General features: G+C 39.6%; 3 protein-coding genes across 11 annotated transcripts in view; 2 read left to right on the top strand and 1 right to left on the bottom strand.

The window, feature by feature from the left end:
• Positions 1-21,778, bottom strand: part of LOC135339045 (uncharacterized) — a 129,142-nt gene that overhangs the window by 44,164 nt on the left and 63,200 nt on the right. The window lies entirely within an intron of this gene.
• Positions 1,451-17,791, top strand: LOC135339139 (uncharacterized). Of its 5 annotated transcripts, none has more exons than XM_064535290.1 (12): positions 1,452-1,504; positions 1,574-1,652; positions 2,306-2,608; positions 2,670-2,942; positions 2,989-3,053; positions 3,126-3,324; positions 3,368-3,694; positions 3,747-4,034; positions 4,092-4,202; positions 4,264-4,275; positions 4,502-4,582; positions 4,633-5,230. In XM_064535290.1, the coding sequence occupies exons 2-12, from the start codon at positions 1,586-1,588 to the stop codon at positions 4,893-4,895; spliced, it is 1,989 nt and encodes a 662-aa protein (XP_064391360.1). In that variant the 5' UTR covers positions 1,452-1,504; positions 1,574-1,585; the 3' UTR covers positions 4,896-5,230. The 5 variants fall into 5 exon arrangements, with proteins under 5 accessions (XP_064391375.1, XP_064391360.1, XP_064391352.1 ...); XM_064535282.1 differs by having other exon boundaries at positions 4,261-4,275; XM_064535305.1 differs by lacking the exon at positions 4,264-4,275 and having other exon boundaries at positions 1,451-1,504; positions 4,645-5,231.
• Positions 6,625-21,778, top strand: part of LOC135339104 (uncharacterized) — a 36,878-nt gene continuing 21,724 nt past the window's right edge. The window contains exons 1-11 of one of the 3 annotated variants that reach the window (XM_064535253.1): positions 6,625-6,744; positions 8,211-8,516; positions 8,571-8,852; positions 8,914-8,981; positions 9,043-9,241; positions 9,291-9,608; positions 9,686-9,973; positions 10,031-10,117; positions 10,175-10,189; positions 10,254-10,334; positions 10,385-10,927. In XM_064535253.1, coding sequence (XP_064391323.1) covers positions 6,678-6,744; positions 8,211-8,516; positions 8,571-8,852; positions 8,914-8,981; positions 9,043-9,241; positions 9,291-9,608; positions 9,686-9,973; positions 10,031-10,117; positions 10,175-10,189; positions 10,254-10,334; positions 10,385-10,653 — 1,980 coding nt within the window. In that variant the 5' untranslated portion in view covers positions 6,625-6,677 and the 3' untranslated portion in view covers positions 10,654-10,927. Of the gene's footprint in view, positions 6,745-8,210; positions 8,517-8,570; positions 8,853-8,913; positions 8,982-9,042; positions 9,242-9,290; positions 9,609-9,685; positions 9,974-10,030; positions 10,118-10,174; positions 10,190-10,253; positions 10,335-10,384; positions 10,928-15,465; positions 16,097-16,141; positions 16,424-16,481; positions 16,550-21,778 lie in introns of those variants that run through there. The other 2 variants (XM_064535262.1, XM_064535269.1) reach the window with 2 other exon arrangements.

Genomic DNA, 21,778 nt, shown 5'->3' with positions numbered 1-21,778 from the left:
TGCGATTTATTGATTTATTGATCAGAAACCTAGCTGACATAATAATCAATTATTAATGCATGCAATCAGACCACACAATTAGTCACCCAAAGCAGGAAGAAGAAAAATAACAACAATCAGGAACAGGATATGAGCCAGACAGTCACTGTAAATAATAGATTTGTCCTCTGATGTCTCACACTATAAACAAAACATTGCAAACCTGTTCCTGATCACAATATCCTGTGTTACACAATGAATTTATTATTATAGTTATAAATTAAATGTCTCTATAATTAAGTGCACTAGCTAGTGGACACCCATATACAGTGCAACCATTCATACAGTGCACTTTTTATGTTCTTAGACGATAACATGACAGCTAGGGTTCATGACAACTTCATATATACAGTAACAACAGCAACTGTATACAACTATAGACACTGCTCTGACAAAGTACTACACATGATATTTGGTTTCAGTATACGTGAATTAAAGAACATGCATATACGAGCCTGGAGGGACCTTGCAGACCAATTATATAATTATAATAGGCTAACTGCAGTGTCAGCAATAATTATTGTGCACTGTGCTGCACAATAATTATACACGACTGTATAGCTCAAGGCTCTTTATCTATTTTAGCCAGACACCTCAGTGTGTTTTCATAACTATGACAATTCTCCTACTATCACTGCAACAAACAGATCTTCCCTAGAATAATTATATTGCTACACACCTTATGCAGATATCACTATCCAAATTGTACACTGCACCTGCCGTGATAAGAGTCCAGCCTGCAGACACTTTGCCCATGTATGGTGAATGGTAGTAAATTGCTACACGGACAAACACATTGCATGAACAATCCAAGAGCGGAGAGGCACAAAAAGTAGCAATGCAATGTGAGCTAAGAGATAAATAAAAAGATGGCATATGCATCAAAACAATGCATGTGCATACAATTAAAGACGACTGCCTTGGAATCACAAACATGCCTTTTTACAAGAGCCAGAATATTAATTACGTATAGCAAATAGGTTGTTCAGTCTGAGTTTCATGCCCGGATGGTGGCGCTGTAATGATTTAATCGACAAAATTATATATTACCTCAAGTCAGTTCCATCCGTGAGAAATGAGGAGAGACAGGTCTGGGCCTGGGATAGGGTACCCCGCCGGGCCGGGGTAGATCTAGATATATCGGCATGCACACAATCTTGAATTGTATCCAAAGATAATACTAGACAGTGCACCTGGGATATGATGGAGGGTAACATTATAAAGGGTGAAGAGGTGGCCTTGTTCCTTTAATTTCCTCTGAAGCTTCGATCTTTAATAGTTCTGCAAGACTAAGATTGGTAAAGATCACACTAGATTTAGAGCCTATTAGAGTAGACTAGACATCTAGATCTAGTGTGATCTTTACCAATCCTATAACTCTAGGGTTCTGTACTGTGTAGATTGTGTCTAGCTGTTGCCATGCATAGATATGGCTAGATCTAGTCTAGACTGATCTCAGTATCAGGTATTAAACTAGTCTACTAGATCTATGTATTAGAAATCATCATGATGTATGATTAAATCTTCCACGTAGCTTCATGCTCTGATGGACAAGAGTTTGACATCTTTCACTTTTCTTTTCATGGCAGGGTCATTCATCATAGCTGTAAAAGGTAAGGCTGTTGTGTTACATTGGCAGTACACATTAATTTCAGAATACTGCTGCATACAAACAGAATAATTGTGATAATTTTGCCACAAGAATGCTATTCTACGTGTAGATCGTATACAGAGTTTCGAGTGCCTTAGTTTATATAGTCAATTGCGAACGACATTGTATAAGCCTGGATACTATTGCAAATTGCACGTGAAGCATGCTAATTGTATGCTCCTTGCGAGTCAGATCACTGTTTCCTTTGCAACCGCTATAATTATATATAATTATGCAGCCAGAGATTGTGACTCATAATTATAGTCCAACATGTGATGCTCCTCTGCATGAGTACCACCACTATTGGCACACTTTTGGATCCATTTTCAGTTAGTTTTTGTCAGTGTGTGTGTGTGTGAGCCTATACTGAATTATTATCTCCCCCACCTCAGAATAATTAAAATACATGTAGATCTGCACATAATTATAAATTGTGTGCTGCCAAATTACTGGTGTGCATTGTACTTTTGAATAAACTACTGAAACACAGTTTACATGACTGGTTGCTCATTTTGACAGTGATATCTAATTGACCTGATTTATAATAATGATTTTATAATTATTCTCGAGTACAGTAACCCATAACGACATCTGCGTGCTAATACTTTCTCACAGCTCAGTTTACAGTACAGCCATTGTCAGTGGAGAGAGCCGAGGGACTGGAGGCAGTATTTAGGTGTCGGTATCAAGCGGAGGGATTTACTGATAATTATTTCTGGTATATAAACAATGTCGTAGTGGGACCAGATACAGAAACTATTAGAGCACGTCGACCTTCATTTCCTGGTGGATCAACCACACTGACAATCTTGGCCACTTTACAGCACAACAACTCTATTGTGTATTGTAGTGCTGTTATCATAAATGGCACTGATATTACTTTAGCAGATTCATCCACAGCATCTCTAGTTGTTCATGGTGAGTCATTATCTTGATTGTTTCAGCATAATTATTTTCTTTTTCCTTATCACATAATTAGAGACGGTCCTCACTCCCTTTATTGTTGCACCGAATACCATTACCGTGATGTGGAATGCTCTACCCCTCACTGACTACTGTGTGGACATCACCGAGTCAACTCTAGACTCAACTGAAACAGTTGTTATCGATTCTCTGTGTGGATTCACTAATGAGTACATTTTCATGTACTCTGATAACAGTGTGTGTGCCAGATTCACTGTGACTCCTACTGATGGAGAGATGAGGGGAACAACCAGTGAATTATGTACTGGGTTATTTACAAGGGCAGAAGGTGTGTTTATACCATAATGTTGGATTACACTTCTATTATTATGCAGGTAGTGGAGAACAACATCGTATTCTTGAAACTAAAAGGAATAAATTAGTCAAATTTAGGGCAACTGTGAGTGATTCAATTTTAGTTGTTCGTTAGTTTGTTAAGAATGCATTTTGAGTTCTCTCTATAATATTCTAGGTTCCAAGTTGCACAAGGTTCACTCGGTATCGTGTGGACTCTGACCTATTGACTCCCTCCATCGACCTTCCAATTACGGACCCTCTTCTGTTTGATGGCTCACTCAGTTTCTCCCTCCCCACTGACAAGATGACAGAATACAGTGTCACACTGACTGATGAGAATGGAATAGATCTCGTGTTTGAGAACATTTCAATCAGTGAGTTCAATGAGGCGTGTTCATTTATAAATATCTCTATCAGGTACATTTGATGTTCAAGACCTCCTAGTGTCTGAATGTCCTGGTGGTGGTATTTGTGTGAGCATTGAGTATGTTGAAGGTACCCTCTCTCCCGGAGCTCTCGTCTGTGTGATACGTGTCGTTAATGAAGTGCTTGGAGTGCTTGATTTTGCTAACATGAAACTGGTTACCATCCCTCGGAATTCTATTGAGAATTTCACCATTCCTGTTTCTAGTGGAGAATACCGAGTGATTGCTTTTGATCTGGAGAGCAACCATTTACCAAATATGCCCATCTCTATGGTAGCAATAAGTCAAGACATTATGACAGTGAACTCCACTGGTGAAGGTACGTGCTCTATGTGTTATTGCTGTGCTATAATCATAGTCATTTACCGTAGACATTACCAGTCCACCACCCAGAGAGAGTATTAGTGCTACCAAGTTAACAAATGGAGAGGTTGAAGTGACCTGCTGTGACTCTGCCCTGAATTGTCTAGTCTTGTTCCAATCCACCATCATCTTGGACAGAGTACTAGTTGGTTTCATCAACGCTTCTTCGACCTCAACTGTCCTCTCTTTAAATGACACCTTTGGTGATGGCTATGTGGTGGTGTACTCTTGGAATAGTTTGGAGTTCATCTTTGAAGGAGAAGTATCGCTCATTATACAACTTGATCTACTCACCTGTAAGTGCCTCTGTAGATTATCAGAGCTAACATCATCCATTGCTTTTTTCATTACAGCTGCTCCCACTACATGTCCAACAGCTGCTCCCACTATACCTCCAACGTCTGATCCACAAACAGACCCAACTCCTCCTGATATGGAGTCCCTGCTGACATCAGTTATCGCTGGTAGGTTTCTAGTGCTGTAAAAATGTATCATAATGATTCTCTCCATTCACTGTCACAGCAGCAGCTATAACTGGTAAGTCAATCTACAGAGCACTGACTAGTTTGTATGAAATAGCATATAATTATTATTATTATGTAAACCATCAGTTTGTGAATATTTACCGTTTACTGGGTTATTACCGTTAAGGTACACTCTATTTACCGCGAAAGGATTATATACACTATCAGTTTGTGATTATCTACTGTTTACTTCGTGTTAAGGTACACTCTAAAAGAATGGCTAACATGTACATTTTTAGGTTTGGTGATTCTGCTATTGCTTGTGGTCACCGCTGTTGGAATTGTCGTTGTGATTTTAAGGAAACGGAGACAAAATGAAGGTACCTAAATCATTAATTTTGTTTACTTATCTTGAACAATTGACATGCAGTTGAGGTTCCAGAGTCAGATAGAAGAGTGGATTGGTCATCAACATTTGCAGAGATTGAACAGCCCAACGAAGCTTATGCTCCAGTACTCAAGAGGAACATTGCCTATGAGCAGACAAAGAAACCACGGGGACAGAGGGTCAATGACTCACAAGCCCCGGCAACAACAGAGGGAGAGTATGAAAGCATTGAGCCAGTTCATGTGTACGAGGATGTGTTACCTCAGGGAAAAGCAAGTCGTGCAAATTATGTTAACATTAACTGACAGATTTACCCATTTATTTTCATCCCACACATTAATTTTGTATACTGTATAGCGGGAAACTATCGCGGGGTGCACATTTTCGCTATTTGGTTCCAGAGCCCTCAGCAGAAATGTTTGTGGGTTCTAGTATTCGCGGTTCAATGCCAGGAAACCACACCCACCAATAGCTTTGTATGTGAAATAACGGTACATGGGAGTTTATCCCAGTTTAGTTTCAATTTTCGTTTCTTCTTTTTCTGCTGTTGCATTTTTCTCTTGAGAAATACGAAATTTTGCACATTACGCCGCTGTACAGTACAATGTACGATTCTATCAATTTGTTACAATTTAACAGCAGCATAAACATAATGATTATACATGTACATTTACCTGGATTCTTAGAGTGTCGTGGATTATGTATGATATTTACCAGTCCCTATATTTAAAGTCGCCTCTGATTTATAGGCCGGTGTGAGCTGTACTAAATTTCTTCTACATAGCTTGGCACACATAATTATGCTTTGATGGGTGATTACACTAGTTTGACATTATTTTGTCTTCAGACATTCACCATAACTGTGAAAGGTACGTAGTATGAAGATAGATATGGACTGTCTAGGCAATAATTATTTGCTATTGTTATATGCAATTGGGTCTATGGTGACTGTGATACCTTTGCTGTTTATAAGAATGTTGCTATGTAATGTTAGCACAATTATCCGGAGATTGTGGGCCAGTGTATATAATACCGATTTTCAATCACAGCGCTTTTAAAGTCCCACTCCATTTGAGTGCCAAGCGGAATTATTTTTTGCTGGCACTTATGTTCTAAGAAAGAAATTATAGCGTGGCCTGAAATCGAGGCTATACGTACAAATGATGAATCAGATGGCCTTGTGGAACAGGTACTATTCCATATAAGCGTACGTACTTTACCTAAATGGACAACTGAAACACACACACTACTTAATAATAGAGGAGTACTATTTTTGCTATCAAAGGTATACCCCTCCGGTAGTGATGTACAATAAAAATGTGTACTAGACCTATTACACAGTTTGAAGAGGCTACAAGACAGACTTTCATCATGCACAGGCATATCATGTACATGTACTACCCTGCGTTTATGCAACCTCACTCCAGCACTTAGTTGACACAAGGGTATGAGTACTAAAAGCTAACATTCGACTGTATGTTTTGTTTCCACGTCAGCACAATGCACAATGCAATACAAGTGCAGTACAGGAATGACCTCATATATACAAAAGGTTGTGAATGATTGATTTGAGGCTCTATACCCTTCAACTGCATCCCATCGAATAGTGTGTAGGAGTTAATGTTTGTATAGTTATGACCACATAAATCTACTGTTTGTTTTTGTCATTAGCCACTTTCAAAATAAATTCGTCACGATTTAATAAAGCTGTTGTGTGATGTTTTTAGTTTGACTATTCTAAGTTGTCCAAACTGAACATGAATGTTTATTTAATGAGTGCACTTTTTCTATGTAGTTATGGTTGTGGTTGGGGTTGTCATCGTAGCGTTCCAGTACTTGAACTTGTCGGCTTAAAATGCATTCTTGTATTGATCGATACAATACAGGATTGGTAAAGATCACACTATGAATAGTTTCAGTATTGATGTCAGTATAATTTGCCATTTATCTGTGTCAGTAAATAGGTGAGTAAATACATGGAAGAGGTTGTACATTGAATTTGTGTTGTAGCTGTACATAGATATGCATGGCTAAACTAAATCTTCTTCCACACAGCTTATAGTACATATAGATCTACACATGATCTGATGGACAAGAGTTTGACATCATTCACTTTCTTTTTTATGATAGGGTCATTCATCATAGCTGTAAAAGGTAAGTTAATTTGGCAGTATAACTTATCAATATTTGGCCGTCTCTATAAAAATCAGACACTCACAAAACAACCTGCTGCAACTCCAGACTTTTCAACTTTTGTGCATGTGAAGGCCTGAAAATGTCCTACATACAAAAGATCCTGCAGCAGAGATATATGTATATATAGCTACTAAAAGAGGTTTGGTGATAGTCCGAAGTGTCGGCCGTTTACCTCATTGTCGGACGCAGTCACTTTTTTGCTTCCAGAGCGATATATCTATTGGCATCTGCATGTATAGCACCTACACATAGAGCCTAGCCTTTCTAGAATATTTAGTCATAAATAATTAGAGTTTTTCACAAAGTGATGTTGAACACATGGTAGTCAATTCTCAATATTGGGCGCCATTTGTGAAAAAACTACGAGGAGATTCAATATGTACCCGCCTTGCCTCATACGATGCTCAGAAGTGTATAAAACAAAGGAAAAAGGCTACGGCAAAATAGACTCAGGCTGAGTTAGCATGATTAGATTGCATCAGGTTTTTGCGTCATATGGAACAAATCATGCAAACTCAGCAGTTTAGCCTATTTTGCATGCTTTTGCCTTTGTTCTGAGCATCATATAATAGTATGAGGCATGGCTGGTACCCCATAGGTCTCTAGCAAAGCTTATAGAACTTTCACAGCTGTACAGCTAGTCGGCAATAGGGCAATAGGTTAAAAATATCGATTATTGAGTATTTGAACCACCGACTTTAAACTACTGATGTGTACGAGTAAAGCGGCCGGATTACTTCTAGGCATGATACTTGATCATGTCTATTTTTACATACAATGACTCTCAATCTCTTAGTGTCTCTCCCTGAAAATGTGTGTCACTTGGCTTACTCTATTAATCATTGCATTTGACACTGTACAATTAAGTCAAATTGCATGTACATGTACATTTCGACTTGCACATAATTATAGTCTGTATACATGAGGTTTGTTTAGAAATACGTCACATACTTGTAGTGATATTTGTGGTGTTACAATGAAAGAGATTGAAGGTGGTTGTTAACTGCCTTACTTATACCATTGTGTTGGCATATCGGATTTTTGCTGTTAAAGTTTGCCAGTAATTACTGTATGCCTATAGCTTCGACTTTTTGAAATCATTGTTTACGTTGTATAATTACACTACTTATGGGCGAGTTTTGTGCAGTAAACATCTAGCTAGCAATCCGTGCCATGTATAGTGGTCAAATTCAAGATGTTTGTGGTTTTTGTGGATTAAGTACGTACCGCGAATTTAATATTGCATGTATGCACTATTCCACGAAAATTAAATCCGCCAAAGGCAAACATTTATACCCTTGAAATATACTCGCTATATACGCTAGAGTAATGGCCGGTATATTCTGTACTTCAGAGAGCCGGAATAGCGAGAGCAGTCTATATAATTATTGTACATTTGTTGTGTTTGTTCTTATTTCTCACAGCTCAGTTCACAGTACAGCCAGTGTCAGTGGAGAGAGCTGAGGGACTGGAGGCAGTGTTCAGGTGTCAGTATCAAGTGGAAGGAGTCGTTGTTACTTATGATTGGGCAATAAACAATTCCTTAGTCAGAGAAGATACAGAAACTGTTAGAGTACGTCCACCTTCATCTCCTGGTGAACCAGCCACACTGACAATATTGGCCACTCCACAGCACAACAACTCCGTTGTTCAGTGTCGGGCTGCAACCAGAAATGGCTTTGATATTGTAAGGTCTGAATTATCGATCACAGCAACTCTAACAGTTTATGGTGAGCTAGTAACTTCCTGTGCATAAGGCGTTTCAAATAATCATTGCACTATAGCAACAATCATCACTGACGTTCTGAATGCTACAAACACTATTACTGTGATGTGGAATGCTCTACCCCTCACTAAGTACTGTGTGGACATCAACAGGACAACTCTGGACTCAACACAAACAGTTGTTCTTGATTCTGTGTGTGGATTGGCTAATGAGTACATCTTCACGTACTCCAACCCCATCAGTATGTGTGACAGATTCTCCTTCACTGTGACTCCTACTGATGGAGAGATGAGGGGAACAACCAGTGAACCAAATACTGGGTTCTTTACGAGGGCAGAAGGTGTGTATGGTGCACTCTAACATATATACATGCTGCCTTGTTACATTTTTACATTGTGCAGGTAGTATTGAAGAACGACATCGTATTCGTGAAAGTGGGGACAACAAGTCAGTAGGGTTTAAAGCCACTGTGAGTAATTTTATAGTTGGTGAGATTTACACATGCACACATACATACTAACGTTCTCCAGATACCCAGTTGTACAAGGTTCACTCGGTATCGTGTGGACTCTGATTTATTGACTCCCTCCATCGACCGTTCAATCACGGACCCTCTTCTGTTTGATGGCTCACTCAGTTTCTCCCTCCCCACTGACAAGATGACAGAATACAGTGTCACACTGACTGATGAGAATGGAATAGACCTCGTGTTTGAGAACGTTTCAATCAGTGAGTACATTACGTTCATTTGAGCAGATAAAAAATGTGTCTCTATCAGGTACATTTGATGTTCAAGACCTCCTAGTGTCTGAATGTCCTGGTGGTGGTATTTGTGTGAGCATTGTGTATGTTGAAGGTACTGTCTCTCCCGGAGCTCTCGTCTCTGTGATACGTATCATTGATGGAGAGTTGGATATTGCTAGTATGAGATTGGTCACTATCCCTCGTAGCAGGAGTGAGAATTTCACCATACCTGTTCCCAGTGGAAGTTACAGAGTGATAGCTTTTGATCTGGAGAAGAGTTCTCTACCAAGAATTCCCATCTCAATGGCAGCAGATGTTAAGAATATGACGATGGCCAACACTGGTGGTGAAGGTACGTACTTCATCACGTTATTTATATCGTAAGGACCATCGTGTGGTCTCAATATTTATATGCACTCTTCATTGTAGGAAGTACCAGTCCACCACCCAGTGAGGGCATTAGTGCAACCAAGTTACCAAATGGAAGTGTTGAAGTAACCTGCTCTGACTCTGCCCTGAGTTGTCTAGTTTTGTTCCAACCCACCACCATCTTGGACAGAGTGATTGTTGGTTTCATCAACTCAACGTATAACTCAACTGTCCTCCCTCTGAAGAAGGACTATGGTGATGGCTATGTGGTGGTGTACTCTTGGAATAGTTCACAGTCCATCTTTGAAGGGAAGGCATCACTCATTATACAACTGGATCCACCCACCAGTAAGTGCCTCTGTAGATTATCAGAGCTAACATCATCCATTGATTTTTTCATTGCAGCTGCTCCCACTACACCTCCAACTTCTGATCCACAAACAGGCCCACCTCTTCCTGATATGAAGTCCCTGCCAACATCAGTTATCACTGGTAGGTTTCTAGTGCTGTAAAGTGTATCATAATGATTCATTCACTGTCACGTCACAGCAGCAGCAATAGCAGGTAAGTCAATGGACTCTGGTTAAGGGGTTAAGGGGTGCACTCTAAATATGGCTAACAATTTTAGGTTTAGTGATTTTGGTATTGCTTGTGGTCACAGCTGTTGGAACTGTCGTTGTGATTTTAAGGAAACGGAGAAAAAATGAAGGTACCTAAAATTAATCATTCGTTAACTTGTCTTGAACAATTGACATGCAGTTGAGGTTCCAGAGTCAGATGGAAGAGTGGATTGGTCATCAACGTTTGCAGGAATTGAACAGCCCAACGAAGCTTATGCTTCAGTACTCAAGCTCAAGAAGAACATTGCCTATGAACAGACAAAGAAACCACGGGGACAAAGGATCAGTGATTCACAAACCCCGGCAACAACAGAGGGAGAGTATGAAAGTATTGACCCAGTTCATGAGTACGAGGATGTGTTACCTCAGGGAAAAGCAAGTCGTGCAAATTATGTTAACGTTAACTGACAGATTTACCCATTTATTTTTATCCCACATATTAATTTTGTATACTGTATAGCGGAAAATTTTCGCGGGTGCACATTTTCGCTATTTGGCTCCAGAGCCCTCAGCAGAAATGTTCGTGGGTTCTAGTATTCGCGGTTCAATTCCAGGAAACCACACCCACCAATAGCTTTGCATGTGAAATACCGGTACGTGGGAGTTTATCCCAGTTTAGTTTCAATTTTCGTTTCTTCTTTTTCTGCTGTCGCATTTTTCCCTTTAAAAATACGAAATTTTTGCACATTATGCCGCTGTACAGTACAATGTACGATTCTATCAATTTGTACAATCATTATACATGTACATTTACCTGGATTCTTAGAGTGTCGTGGATTATGTATGATATTTACCAGTCCCTATATTTAAAGTCGCCTCTGATTTATAGGTGAGCTGTACTAACTAAATAGCTTGGCACACCGTATGCTTTGATGATCGAGTGATTACACTAGCTTGACTTCGGACATTCACTATAACTGTGAAAGGTACATAGTATGAAGATAGATATGCACTGTCTAGGCAATAATTATTTGCTATTGTTATAATTATGCTAGAAAAACATGGTGATACCCTTGCTGTTTGTAAGCTATGTAATGTTAGCATAATTATCCGGAGATTGTGGGCCAGTGTAAATAATACCGTTTTTCAATCACAGCGCTTTTAAATCCACTCCAATTGAGCGCCAAGCGGAATTATTTTTTGCTGGCACTTAGGTTATTAGAAAGAAATTATAGCGTGGCCTGAAATCGAGGCTATACGTACAAATGATCAATCAGGTGGCCTTGTGGAACAGGTACTATTACTCTAGCTATTCTATATAAGCGTACGCACTTTACCTGAATGGACAACTGAAACACACACACTACTTAGTACCTAATAGAGGAGTACTATTTTTGCTAAAGTATACCCCCGGTAGTGTTGTACAATGTACTAAACCTATTACACAGTTCGAAGAGGCTACAAGACAAACAATCATGCATATACATGTACTACACTGCGTTTACACAACCACACTCCAGTAATTTACTATTTTAGTGCATTTGCATGACTGCATGTGAATAATAATTATGTTACTTTACTGAGTGCTGCCTTAAACATTGTTAGGGAGGTTGGAGGTGTCTATGCTATAATGTACTCAAATGGGAATGAATGCACTTTGTTGACACAAGGATATGAGTACTAAAAGCTAACATCCTTGGTTGATGGACTGCATGTTTTGTTTCCACGTCAGCACAATGCACAATGCAATACAAGTGCAATACAGGAATGACCTTATACAAAAGGTTGTGAACGATTGATTTGAGGCTCTAGTTACATACGCTTCAACTGCATCCCATCTAATAATAGTATGTAGGAGTTAATATTTATATAGTTATGACCACATAAATCTACTGTTTGTTATTGCCATTATAGCCACTTTCAAAATAAATTCCTTTTTTAGTCACGGTTTAATAAAGCTGTTAATTGTGATGTTTTTAGTTCGACTATTCTAGTTGTCCAAACTGAACATGAATGTTTATATAATGAGTGCACTTTTTCTATATAATTATGGTTGTGGTTGGGGTTGTCATGGAAGCGTTTCAGTAAACTTGTCGGCTTAAAATTCATTTTTGTATTGATCGATACATGTACAGTTAATATAGATACAGGATTGGTAAAGATCACACTATGAATATATACTTTCGGTATTAATGTCAGCAACCTTTATCTGTGTCAGTAAATAGGTGAGTAAATGCATGGAAGAGATTGTACATTGAATTTGTGTTGTAGCTGTACATAGATATGCATGGCTAAACTAAATCTTCTTCCACACAGCTTAGCACATGTAGATCTACACTCATGATCTGATGGACAAGAGTTTGACATTCTTTTTTATGATAGGGTCATTCATCATAGCTGTAAAAGGTAAGTTAATTTGACAGTATAACTTATCAATATTCTGCCGTCTCTAAAAATAGGACCCTCACTAAACAACCTGCTGCACTCGTGACATGTATATTCTTGCAACATTTAGCACCACTTTGATTAGATTGACTAAGTGTGTACAGTACATGTGTTGTTATCACTACAGGGTATAGCAGGCTACGGGTAGCTATCAGCTTTTTCTCAGATGGGCTAGAAACCTTCAATCGAACTTTGTAGACACTCGCTATTCCGGCTCTCTGAAGTACGTCCACCTCGATATACCTGGCCATTTGGCTTTGCACGGAATGCTAGCTATATGTTTACTGCACAAAACTCACCCTGAAGTACGGCCACTCGCTATTCCGTACACCAGCCAGTGCTGGCTGTCCCAAACAAGGTTTTCGATGTAATGTATTACGGCCGGATATGAGTGAAGTTTTGGGTGTGGTTTAGCAAATAAAATTGAATTACAATTAAATAGAGAACAAATGATTCATTATCCTTCATTATCCTTGACATTATCCTTGAGACAAGAACCGCAAAATTAGTCATTAGATTCGAGGTAAGGTCGGTTTTAAGCCGCGGCTATTTCCCGAAATACAGCCACCTCGCTATTCCAGCCAAGCTGCATGGTCCAAAGGTTGACTGAGCCTACTGTACTTCCTTCAATCGACTTCCGTTCGTTGTGACGTCGTTGTTTTACTGAGCATACACGTTGTTATCTTGCGTTAGCCGGTATCTGGCTAATGGTTAGTGCATGCGCAAGCAGTCGATACCAGGCCCTCTCTTCGAGGAAGAGCGGCCTGGGATTGAGGCTAAGTGAAGGCTTTCACCTGTCCTACTACAGCTACACCAAAAAAAACAGCTGCAGCAGAGATATAGCTACTGAAAGAGGTTTAATTAACGTTCACCTCAATTGTCGGACGGTCACTTTTTTGCTTCCAGAACTATAATGTACTGGCATCTGTATATCAGATATACACATATAGAGCCTAGCCTTTCTAGAATTTTAGCCATAATTATAGTGAATCTCCTAGTTTTTTACAAAGTGGTGTTGAACACATGGTATAGTCAAGTTCTCAATATCACAGCGCCATTTATGAAAAAACTACGACGAGATTCAGTACGTATTGTTTACGTTTGTATATAATTATGCATAGATAGTAAAGAAAAGGGATTAGAAACTCATTTCGTCATATGTCTCAATCCTACTTACTGATGTTAGTCTCGGTTACAGGCTCTTCATTGCGGCATGAAATCGAGGCTACATGATGGCATCCATATCAGCAAAAAAGCTAGAATTACATAAACACGACAAAAAATGTATAATTATATTTATTATTATACTTTATTGAAGTCCCTTTGTATGAGTCTTGACTAATCATAAGTGTATACTGCACTTTATGGAATATGTTATAATTATAGTGGATTCACAGAGAGAAACAAAAACTACGGTGTACACAAAAGCATAAAACTAACATGCACGTATACTTAATAATAAGGTGAGGTTACTACGTGTCTTATGGATGACATGTTGAATTTATGTCTTTCTAATTTGTTTTGTTGAAGAGAGAGTTGGATCTGACTTGCACCTTTTCTTACGAGCTTTTTACTTCACATCCTAAAAAGACAATTAATTAAATCACTTTAAAAAAAAGTTGTTTAATTACAGTACCGAAAATTTAGGAGTGTAACTCATTAAATTCAGGACCATGCAATAATTATGAGGCTTATAAATTATGCTATACCGTATATAGCGGGTATATTTCGAGGGTATAAAAATGTTCGCGGTTTTTGCTGATCAAGCATGTACCGCGAACATTTATACCCACGAATTTAATATCGCAAGCATGCATGCTGCAGAAAGGCTCCTATTCCGCGAAAATGAAAGTTTATACCCTTGAAATATACCCACTATACGGTGTATCAAGAACAAGATTATCTGACGTGACCAATCTACAATTTATTGAGCAATAATGCTTCTGCAAACAACTCACCCTAACTTTTAAAGTTGAAAACACTTTTTGGGTACACTACACCACCCAAACTTTATGGCACCACTACCATTGGAAAGCTTTTGTACCCAAATAGCTGATTGGCGGAAAGAATGATCTTGAGGTCAAAAATAAAGCTTAGAAAACAGCAAATGACCTCTTGACTAACATGAAAATCGTAAGTAGGATTGTACCATCCAGACTCTATTGAAAACATTGGTGCACGTGATGCGTTTCCAATCCCTTTACTATCTATTGTATGACCGAGTTCGAGTGCGTAATGTATAAGCTGTAACTATTGCGTAGTGAAGTGAAGCATGCTAATTGTATGCGAGTCAGATCTCTCTTTCATTTGCAAAATTCGCAATTTGCAATCGAAACCCAATACACATAATATATAGCGCAAAATGTTCGAGGGGCTTAATGTTTGCTGTTTTCGTGGGTTAATTAGCAATTCGATATAACAATGCAAAGATTAAAAGGCATGGCCTGAGAATGCTTCCGGTAAGCAGTCAAGCCACAAAGTTTATTCAACGAAATGCTTTTACCGGCTTACGGTAATTGTCAGTGTGTGTTCTAGCCTATAATTATTATCTCCCAGGAATCTCAATCCCGGAATGTGTGACTATCGTATATAATACATGTAGATCTGTTGTGTAATAAATTACCTGAATGAACTGCTGAAACACAAATTATTGCTAATCGCATGTTGTCCTATTATTCACTGTGATTCGTACAGTGATTAATCGCGTATCAGTAATTGCACGTCGTCAAGGCAGTAATTGCACGTCGTCATTAACGACGTGCAATTACTGCCTTGACGACCGCACGTTCGAATAACAGCCGCAGCTAATTTTTTTACTGAAACTTACTGAAACTGCAGCTAAAAATGTCTTTATAACTGCATCACAAACGATTAACAATCAATAGTATGGCTACTCGTGCAATAAGGGATTAATAGCACTCATAACAAGCACTGGCAAGGTTAATAGCACTCGGCTATGCCTCGTGCAATTAGTATCCTTGCCATTGCTATTAATCCCATTTGCACTCTTAGCCATACTCTAGACATAGATCTAATTATAGTGATGTGGAAAAAATTGATCATTACTTATTGTGTAGTCAGGCTCATAATGAATACAATTATACTCTTAATAAAGTACAGTAACCCATAACGACGTCTGCATGCCAATATTTTCTCACAGCTCAGTTCACAGAACAGCCATTGTCAATGGAGAGAGCTGAGGGACTGGAGGCAGTGTTCAAGTGTCAGTATCAAGTGGAGGGATTCTTTGTTACTTATCATTGGGCAATAAACAATTCTATAGTCTCAACAGATACAGAAACTGTTAGAGTACGTCCACCTTCATCCTCTGGTGGACCAGCCACACTGATAATCTTGGCCACTCCACAGCACGACCACTCTGTTGTTCAGTGTCAGGCTACAATCAGAAATGGCATGATTACTGTAAGGTCTGAAGTATCGATCACAGCTACTCTAACTGTTCATGGTGAGTTAGTACTGTGTATAAGGTTTTGTAGGTATTTCCCTATAGGAACGGTAATCACTAATGTTCTGACTGCTCCAAACACCATTACCGTGACATGGAATGCTCTACCCCTCACTGAGTACTGTGTGGACATCACCAGGACAATTCTCGACTCCACTCAAACAGTTGTTCTTGATTATGTGTGTGGACTGGCTAATGAGTACATCTTCACGTACTCCAACCCCATCAGTGTGTGTGACAGATTCTCCTTCACTCTGACTCCTACTGAAGGAGAGATGAGGGGAACAACCAGTGAACCAGTTACTGGGTTCTTTACGAGGGCAGAAGGTGTGTATGGTGCACTCTAACATATATACGCTGCTTGTTACAATTCTACATTGTGCAGGTAGTATTGAAGAACGAAATCGTATTCGTGAAAGTGGGGAGAATAAGTCAGTAGGGTTTAAAGCCACTGTGAGTAATTTTATAGTCAGTTGAGATTTACACATGCACACATGCATACTAACGTTCTCCAGATACCCAGTTGTACAAGGTTCACTCGGTATCGTGTGGACTCTGACCTATTGACTCCCTCCATCAACCGTTCAATCACGGACCCTCTTCTGTTTGATGGCTCACTCAGTTTCTCCCTCCCCACTGACAAGATGACAGAATACAGTGTCACACTGACTGATGAGAATGGAACAGACCTTGTGTTTGAGAACATTCCGATCAGTGAGTCAATCACGTTCATTTGAACAGATAAAAAAGGTGTCTCTACCAGGTACATTTGATGTTCAAGACCTCCTAGTGTCTGAATGTCCTGGTGGTGATGGTATTTGTGTGAGTATTGAGTATGTTGAAGGTACCCTCTCTCCCGGAGCTCTTGTCTGTGTGTTACGTATCATTGATGAAGAGTTGGATTTTGCTAGTATGAGATTGGTCACTATCCCTCGTAGCAGGAGTGAGAATTTCACCATACCTGTTCCTAGTGGAAGTTACAGAGTGATAGCTTTTGATCTGGAGAATAGTTCTTTACCAAGAATTCCCATCTCAATGGCAGCAGATGTTAAGAATATGATGATGGCCAACACTGGTGGTGAAGGTACGTACTTCATCACGTTATTTATATCGTAAGGACCATTATGTAGTCTCAATATTTATATGCACTCTTCATTGTAGACCCTACTAGTCCACCATCTAGTGAGGGCATTAGTGCAATGAAGTTACCAAATGAAAGTGTTGAAGTAACCTGCTCTGACTCTGCCCTGAGTTGTCTAGTCTTGTTCCAATCCACCACCATCTTGGACAGAGTGATTGTTGGTTTCATCAACTCACTCGACTGTCCTCTCTCTGAAGAAGGACTATGGTGATGGCTATGTGGTGGTGTACTCTTGGAATAGTTCACAGTCCATCTTTGAAGGGAAGGCATCACTCATTATACAACTGGATCCACCCACCAGTAAGTGCCTCTGTAGATTATCAGAGCTAACATCATCCATTGATTTTTTCATTGCAGCTGCTCCCACTACACCTCCAACTTCTGATCCACAAACAGACCCACCTCCTCCTGATATGGAGTCTCTGCTGACATCAGTTATCGCTGGTAGGTTCTAATACTATAAAAGTGTATCATAATGATTCTCTCCATTCACTGTCACAGCAGCAGCTATAGCTGGTAAGTCAATGGACTCTGGTTAAGGTTAACTCTAAATATGGCCAACATGTAGGACAGAGCACTGATTAGTTTGTATAGAATAAAATAGCATATGGAATAAAATAGCATAATTTATGATAAACCATCAGTTTGTGAATATTTACCGTTTACAGGGTTAAGGTACTCTAAAAGAATGGCTAACATATACATTTTTAGGTTTGGTGATTCTGCTATTGCTTGTGGTCACCACTGTTGTAACTGTCGTAGTGATTTTAAGAAAATGGAGACAAAATGTAGACTCGCAAGCCACTCCCTTTTCTCTGATTGGACGGGGGCGGGAGAAAAGGGACTGGTGACTCTGGGACACATTTTGTGTCTCTACCAGAATTTGGGTAGAGATTATTCATTGATTTTTCCACGTGATCCAAAAATTGCGTGAGGTTAAGTAGAATTGCGTAGCCTGCAAAAGTGATCGCGGGCTTCTTAGCTACAGTTTAAGAATGGATGCTAGTGCTAGAAAAGAGAAGATGATGGAGTAATAACATCATCAGGCATTCAGCTAGGATATAGTCATCTAAGACACCAGCAGAGATTAGCTTGTTTTAGTTTTACGTGATGAGAACTGGCAGCCGAAAGTCATTGGTTGCCTAAAGCTTTTAATAACCTGTACAATACAAGACAGATAATGGCAGAGGGCAGCAGTTGAATTGAGAGTAGTCAGACTTGTACAAGCTGTCTTAAATCGCTGCCACTCCTCGGTTCAAAGAAGGACTGCCAAGATTTCTACGTTCATGCTGTTCCATGCTAATCCACAAGTTGTGGCACAACAGACACTGGTACAAGGATCTATAAAATCAAAAGGCTGGCTAGATAGATCTGTATACTTGTCTTCTGTGTGTCTTTAGCTTTTGACGCATCAGAATAAATTGGATAATTTGCACGTGACATTAATAGTTAATAGCATTCCTGATTTACACAAGCTGTAGCCCAGAGTCACCAGTCCCTTTTCTCCCGCCCCCGTCCAATCAGAGAAAAGGGAGTGGCTTGCGAGTCTAGACAAAATGCAGGTATACCTAAATCAATGGTTAACTTGTCTTGAACAATTGACATGCAGTTGAGGTTCCAGAGTCAAATGGACGAGTGGATTGGTCATCAACATTTGCAGGAATTGAGCAGCCCAACGAAGCTTATGCTTCAGTACTCAAGCTCAAGAAGAACATTGCCTATAAGCAGACAAAGAAACCACGGAGACAAAGGATCGATGACTCACAAGCCCCGGCAACAGTAGAGGGACATTATGAGAGTATTGAGCCAGTTCATGTGTACGAGGATGTGTTGCCTCAGGGAAAAGCAAGTCGTGCAAATTATGTTAACGTTAACTGACAAATTTACCCATTTATTTTTATCGCAAACATTTATATACCGTATAGCGGGAAATTATTGCGGGTGCACATTTTCGCTATTTGGCTCCAGAGCTCTAAGCAGAAATGTTTGTCTAGTATTATGTTAATGCCAGGAAACCACACCCACTAATAGCTTTGCATGTGAAATACTGGTACGTGGGAGTTTATCCCATTTTCGCGTCTTCTTTTTGCCCTCGAAAAGCTCACCTCACGAAATTTCCCGCTGTACGGTATACGATTATACAATGTACGATTCTCTCAATTTGTACAAAACTGATATACATGTACATTTACATCCATTCTTAGTGTGTCGTGGATTTTGTATTATTATTTGTGATATTTAACAGTCCTTATATTAAAGTCGCCTCTGATTTATAGGTGAGTGCATTGTTAGCTTTGTTCTACATAGCTTGGCACACCATACATATAAGAAGGGAGAGGGATGGGAAATACTACGTAAATAGCATTGACGATCCACGTTTCGGTCAATGTTTTCTTCTTTATTTCCTCCAACCCATGCTTTTAGCTAGTACTAGGCTATAAACTAGCTACTGAGCTCCATGTATTAGCAATGGCTAGTGGAACAGTCGCAACAAGGTAGCAGCAATAGTTAGTGAGACCCTCCAAGCAGTAAAAAGCAGCTTGGACAGCAAATTCTTGAGAGGAGCTCTGTCTGTACCGTTGAGTATTCCAGTACAGTCACAGACATGATAGAGAATTATGGAAATGTAGCAAAGTTCTGTCGTAATTCACTGTGCCGATACGATGAACCAACTATCAATGAGACATTTACCTACATTCAATCATTGATGTAACTTGGTACACAAAAAGTAAACCAGCTTACTAAGACAAAAATGAACATTACTTACCAACCTAAAGCCAAGTGACTTTGATTTTACTTGCATACAATGCCCAGCTACTTAAGAAAAAGGGAATCATAGGGCTGTAGTCACAGCCTCTCCTTGTAGAAGGTACACAAAGCCACTAGATAGAGCCGAAACGATAATACAACACTCAAAAAACTGCCTTTGAAAGTTTTCAAGCTCTTGGTGAGATACACAACGCTTCTATATGATGCACAGTAGGTGTGGATGCTCAGCACAGTACTAAGAGTCCCAGTGGGGAGCTGTAAATGATAGTAATAACATTTCCCGCTGGGTTGGCGGGGTGTCTAGAGCCGAAACGCGGATCAACCTTTGGCATTACACAGAAGTGATTGTGCGCACGTGCTCCGTTTCCCATCCCTCTCCCTTCTTATATCTATGGGCACACCTGTTTTGATGGGTGATTACACTAGTTTGACATTATTTTGTCTTCGGACATTCACCAAACTGTGAAAGGTACATAGTATGAAGATAGATATGCACTGTCCAGGCAATAACTATTTGCTATTGTTATAATGCTAGAAAAACATAGTGATACCTTTGCTGTTTATAACGGAGATATTGGGCCAGTGTAAATAATACCGTTTTCAATCACAGCGCTTTTAAAGTCCACTCCAATTGAGCGCCAAGCGGAATTATTTTTGCTGGCACTTAGAAAGAAATTATAGCTTGGCTTGAAATCGAGGCTATAGCAAGGGCGCATGAAGAGAAGAGGGCATGCATACAATTTACAAATGGGCGGGAGTTTATGTCTACAAATAGTAAAGAATTTATTGCACGTGCACTTTATACTCTATAGACTATCCTAGTGGGAGGTTGGGCTAAATATAGCATATCCTGCTGACTCATCAACTAGAGCACTAAAGTGCAAACCCTCGGCTGGTGACATGAAACCAAAAGACTGATATAATGCAGTGCATATAGTGATGTTGTTATCATCATCATGCATGACTTGCACAGCAACTCAGGAGCAATAAAACTAAACCAGACTGGAGGCATGCTGAAACATTTGAGAACAAGTAGTACTATAGATAATATGCACTGTGGATTAGGATCACAGCAAAGAAGCCTGGAGTCTTAGAGAAGTATGGCTCCAGGCATGGATCCCAGTCAGCTAAAGCAAGCTTTCTACTTTAGTGACCCTGTTCCATTGTTCCTGGTATATACAGCTTTCTACTTTAGTGACCCTGTTCCATTGTTTCTGGACCTGGTACAGGATCACTTCAGTTATAAGTAACGCATGTGCAAGTTCTGTTCAAGCTACATTTTGCTCGCTTTTATTAGACAAAGAAGCTTTAACACCGAAAGCTGCCACTATTAGAAGTACTGACTTGTTATGTGGAGGCTACCCATGCTGTAAACGCAGTGCTAGAGCATCCAGGTAAGCAGACCCAGTCACAAGCTTGTTCAAGCTTCTTAGCTTTTGCTCGACAAAGAAGCTTTAACATCACAATCTGTCACTATTTAAACCAAGATATTGTTGTGTGAAGGCTATCCATGCTGTAAACGCAGTGCTGTGGCATCCAGGTGAGTAGATATACTCGTGACAAACAGACAAACAAACAAACTAGAGCACTAAAGTGCAAACCCTCGGCTGGTGACATGATTATAAAGAAACCAGAAGACTGATATAATGCAGTGCATATAGTGATGTTGTTATCATCATCATGCATGACTTGCACAGCAACTCAGGAGCAATAAAACTAAACCAGACTGGAGGCATGCTGAAACATTTGAGAACAGGTAGTAGTACTATAAA

Source organism: Halichondria panicea, chromosome 1, assembly GCF_963675165.1.
Source record: "Halichondria panicea chromosome 1, odHalPani1.1, whole genome shotgun sequence".
Lineage (NCBI taxonomy): Eukaryota > Metazoa > Porifera > Demospongiae > Suberitida > Halichondriidae > Halichondria > Halichondria panicea.
Note: the sequence above shows the minus strand (reverse complement) of the source record. Positions and strands in the feature narration are given on the sequence as shown.

Coding starts and splice junctions, on each gene's coding strand:
- LOC135339139 (XM_064535282.1), top strand. CDS start 1,586: ATGGACAAGAGTTTGACATCTTTCACTTTTCTTTTCATGGCAGGGTCA. Junction 2,609..2,669: donor AGCATCTCTAGTTGTTCATG/GTGAGTCATTAT, acceptor TCACATAATTAG/AGACGGTCCTCACTCCCTTT. Junction 4,583..4,632: donor GAAACGGAGACAAAATGAAG/GTACCTAAATCA, acceptor ATTGACATGCAG/TTGAGGTTCCAGAGTCAGAT.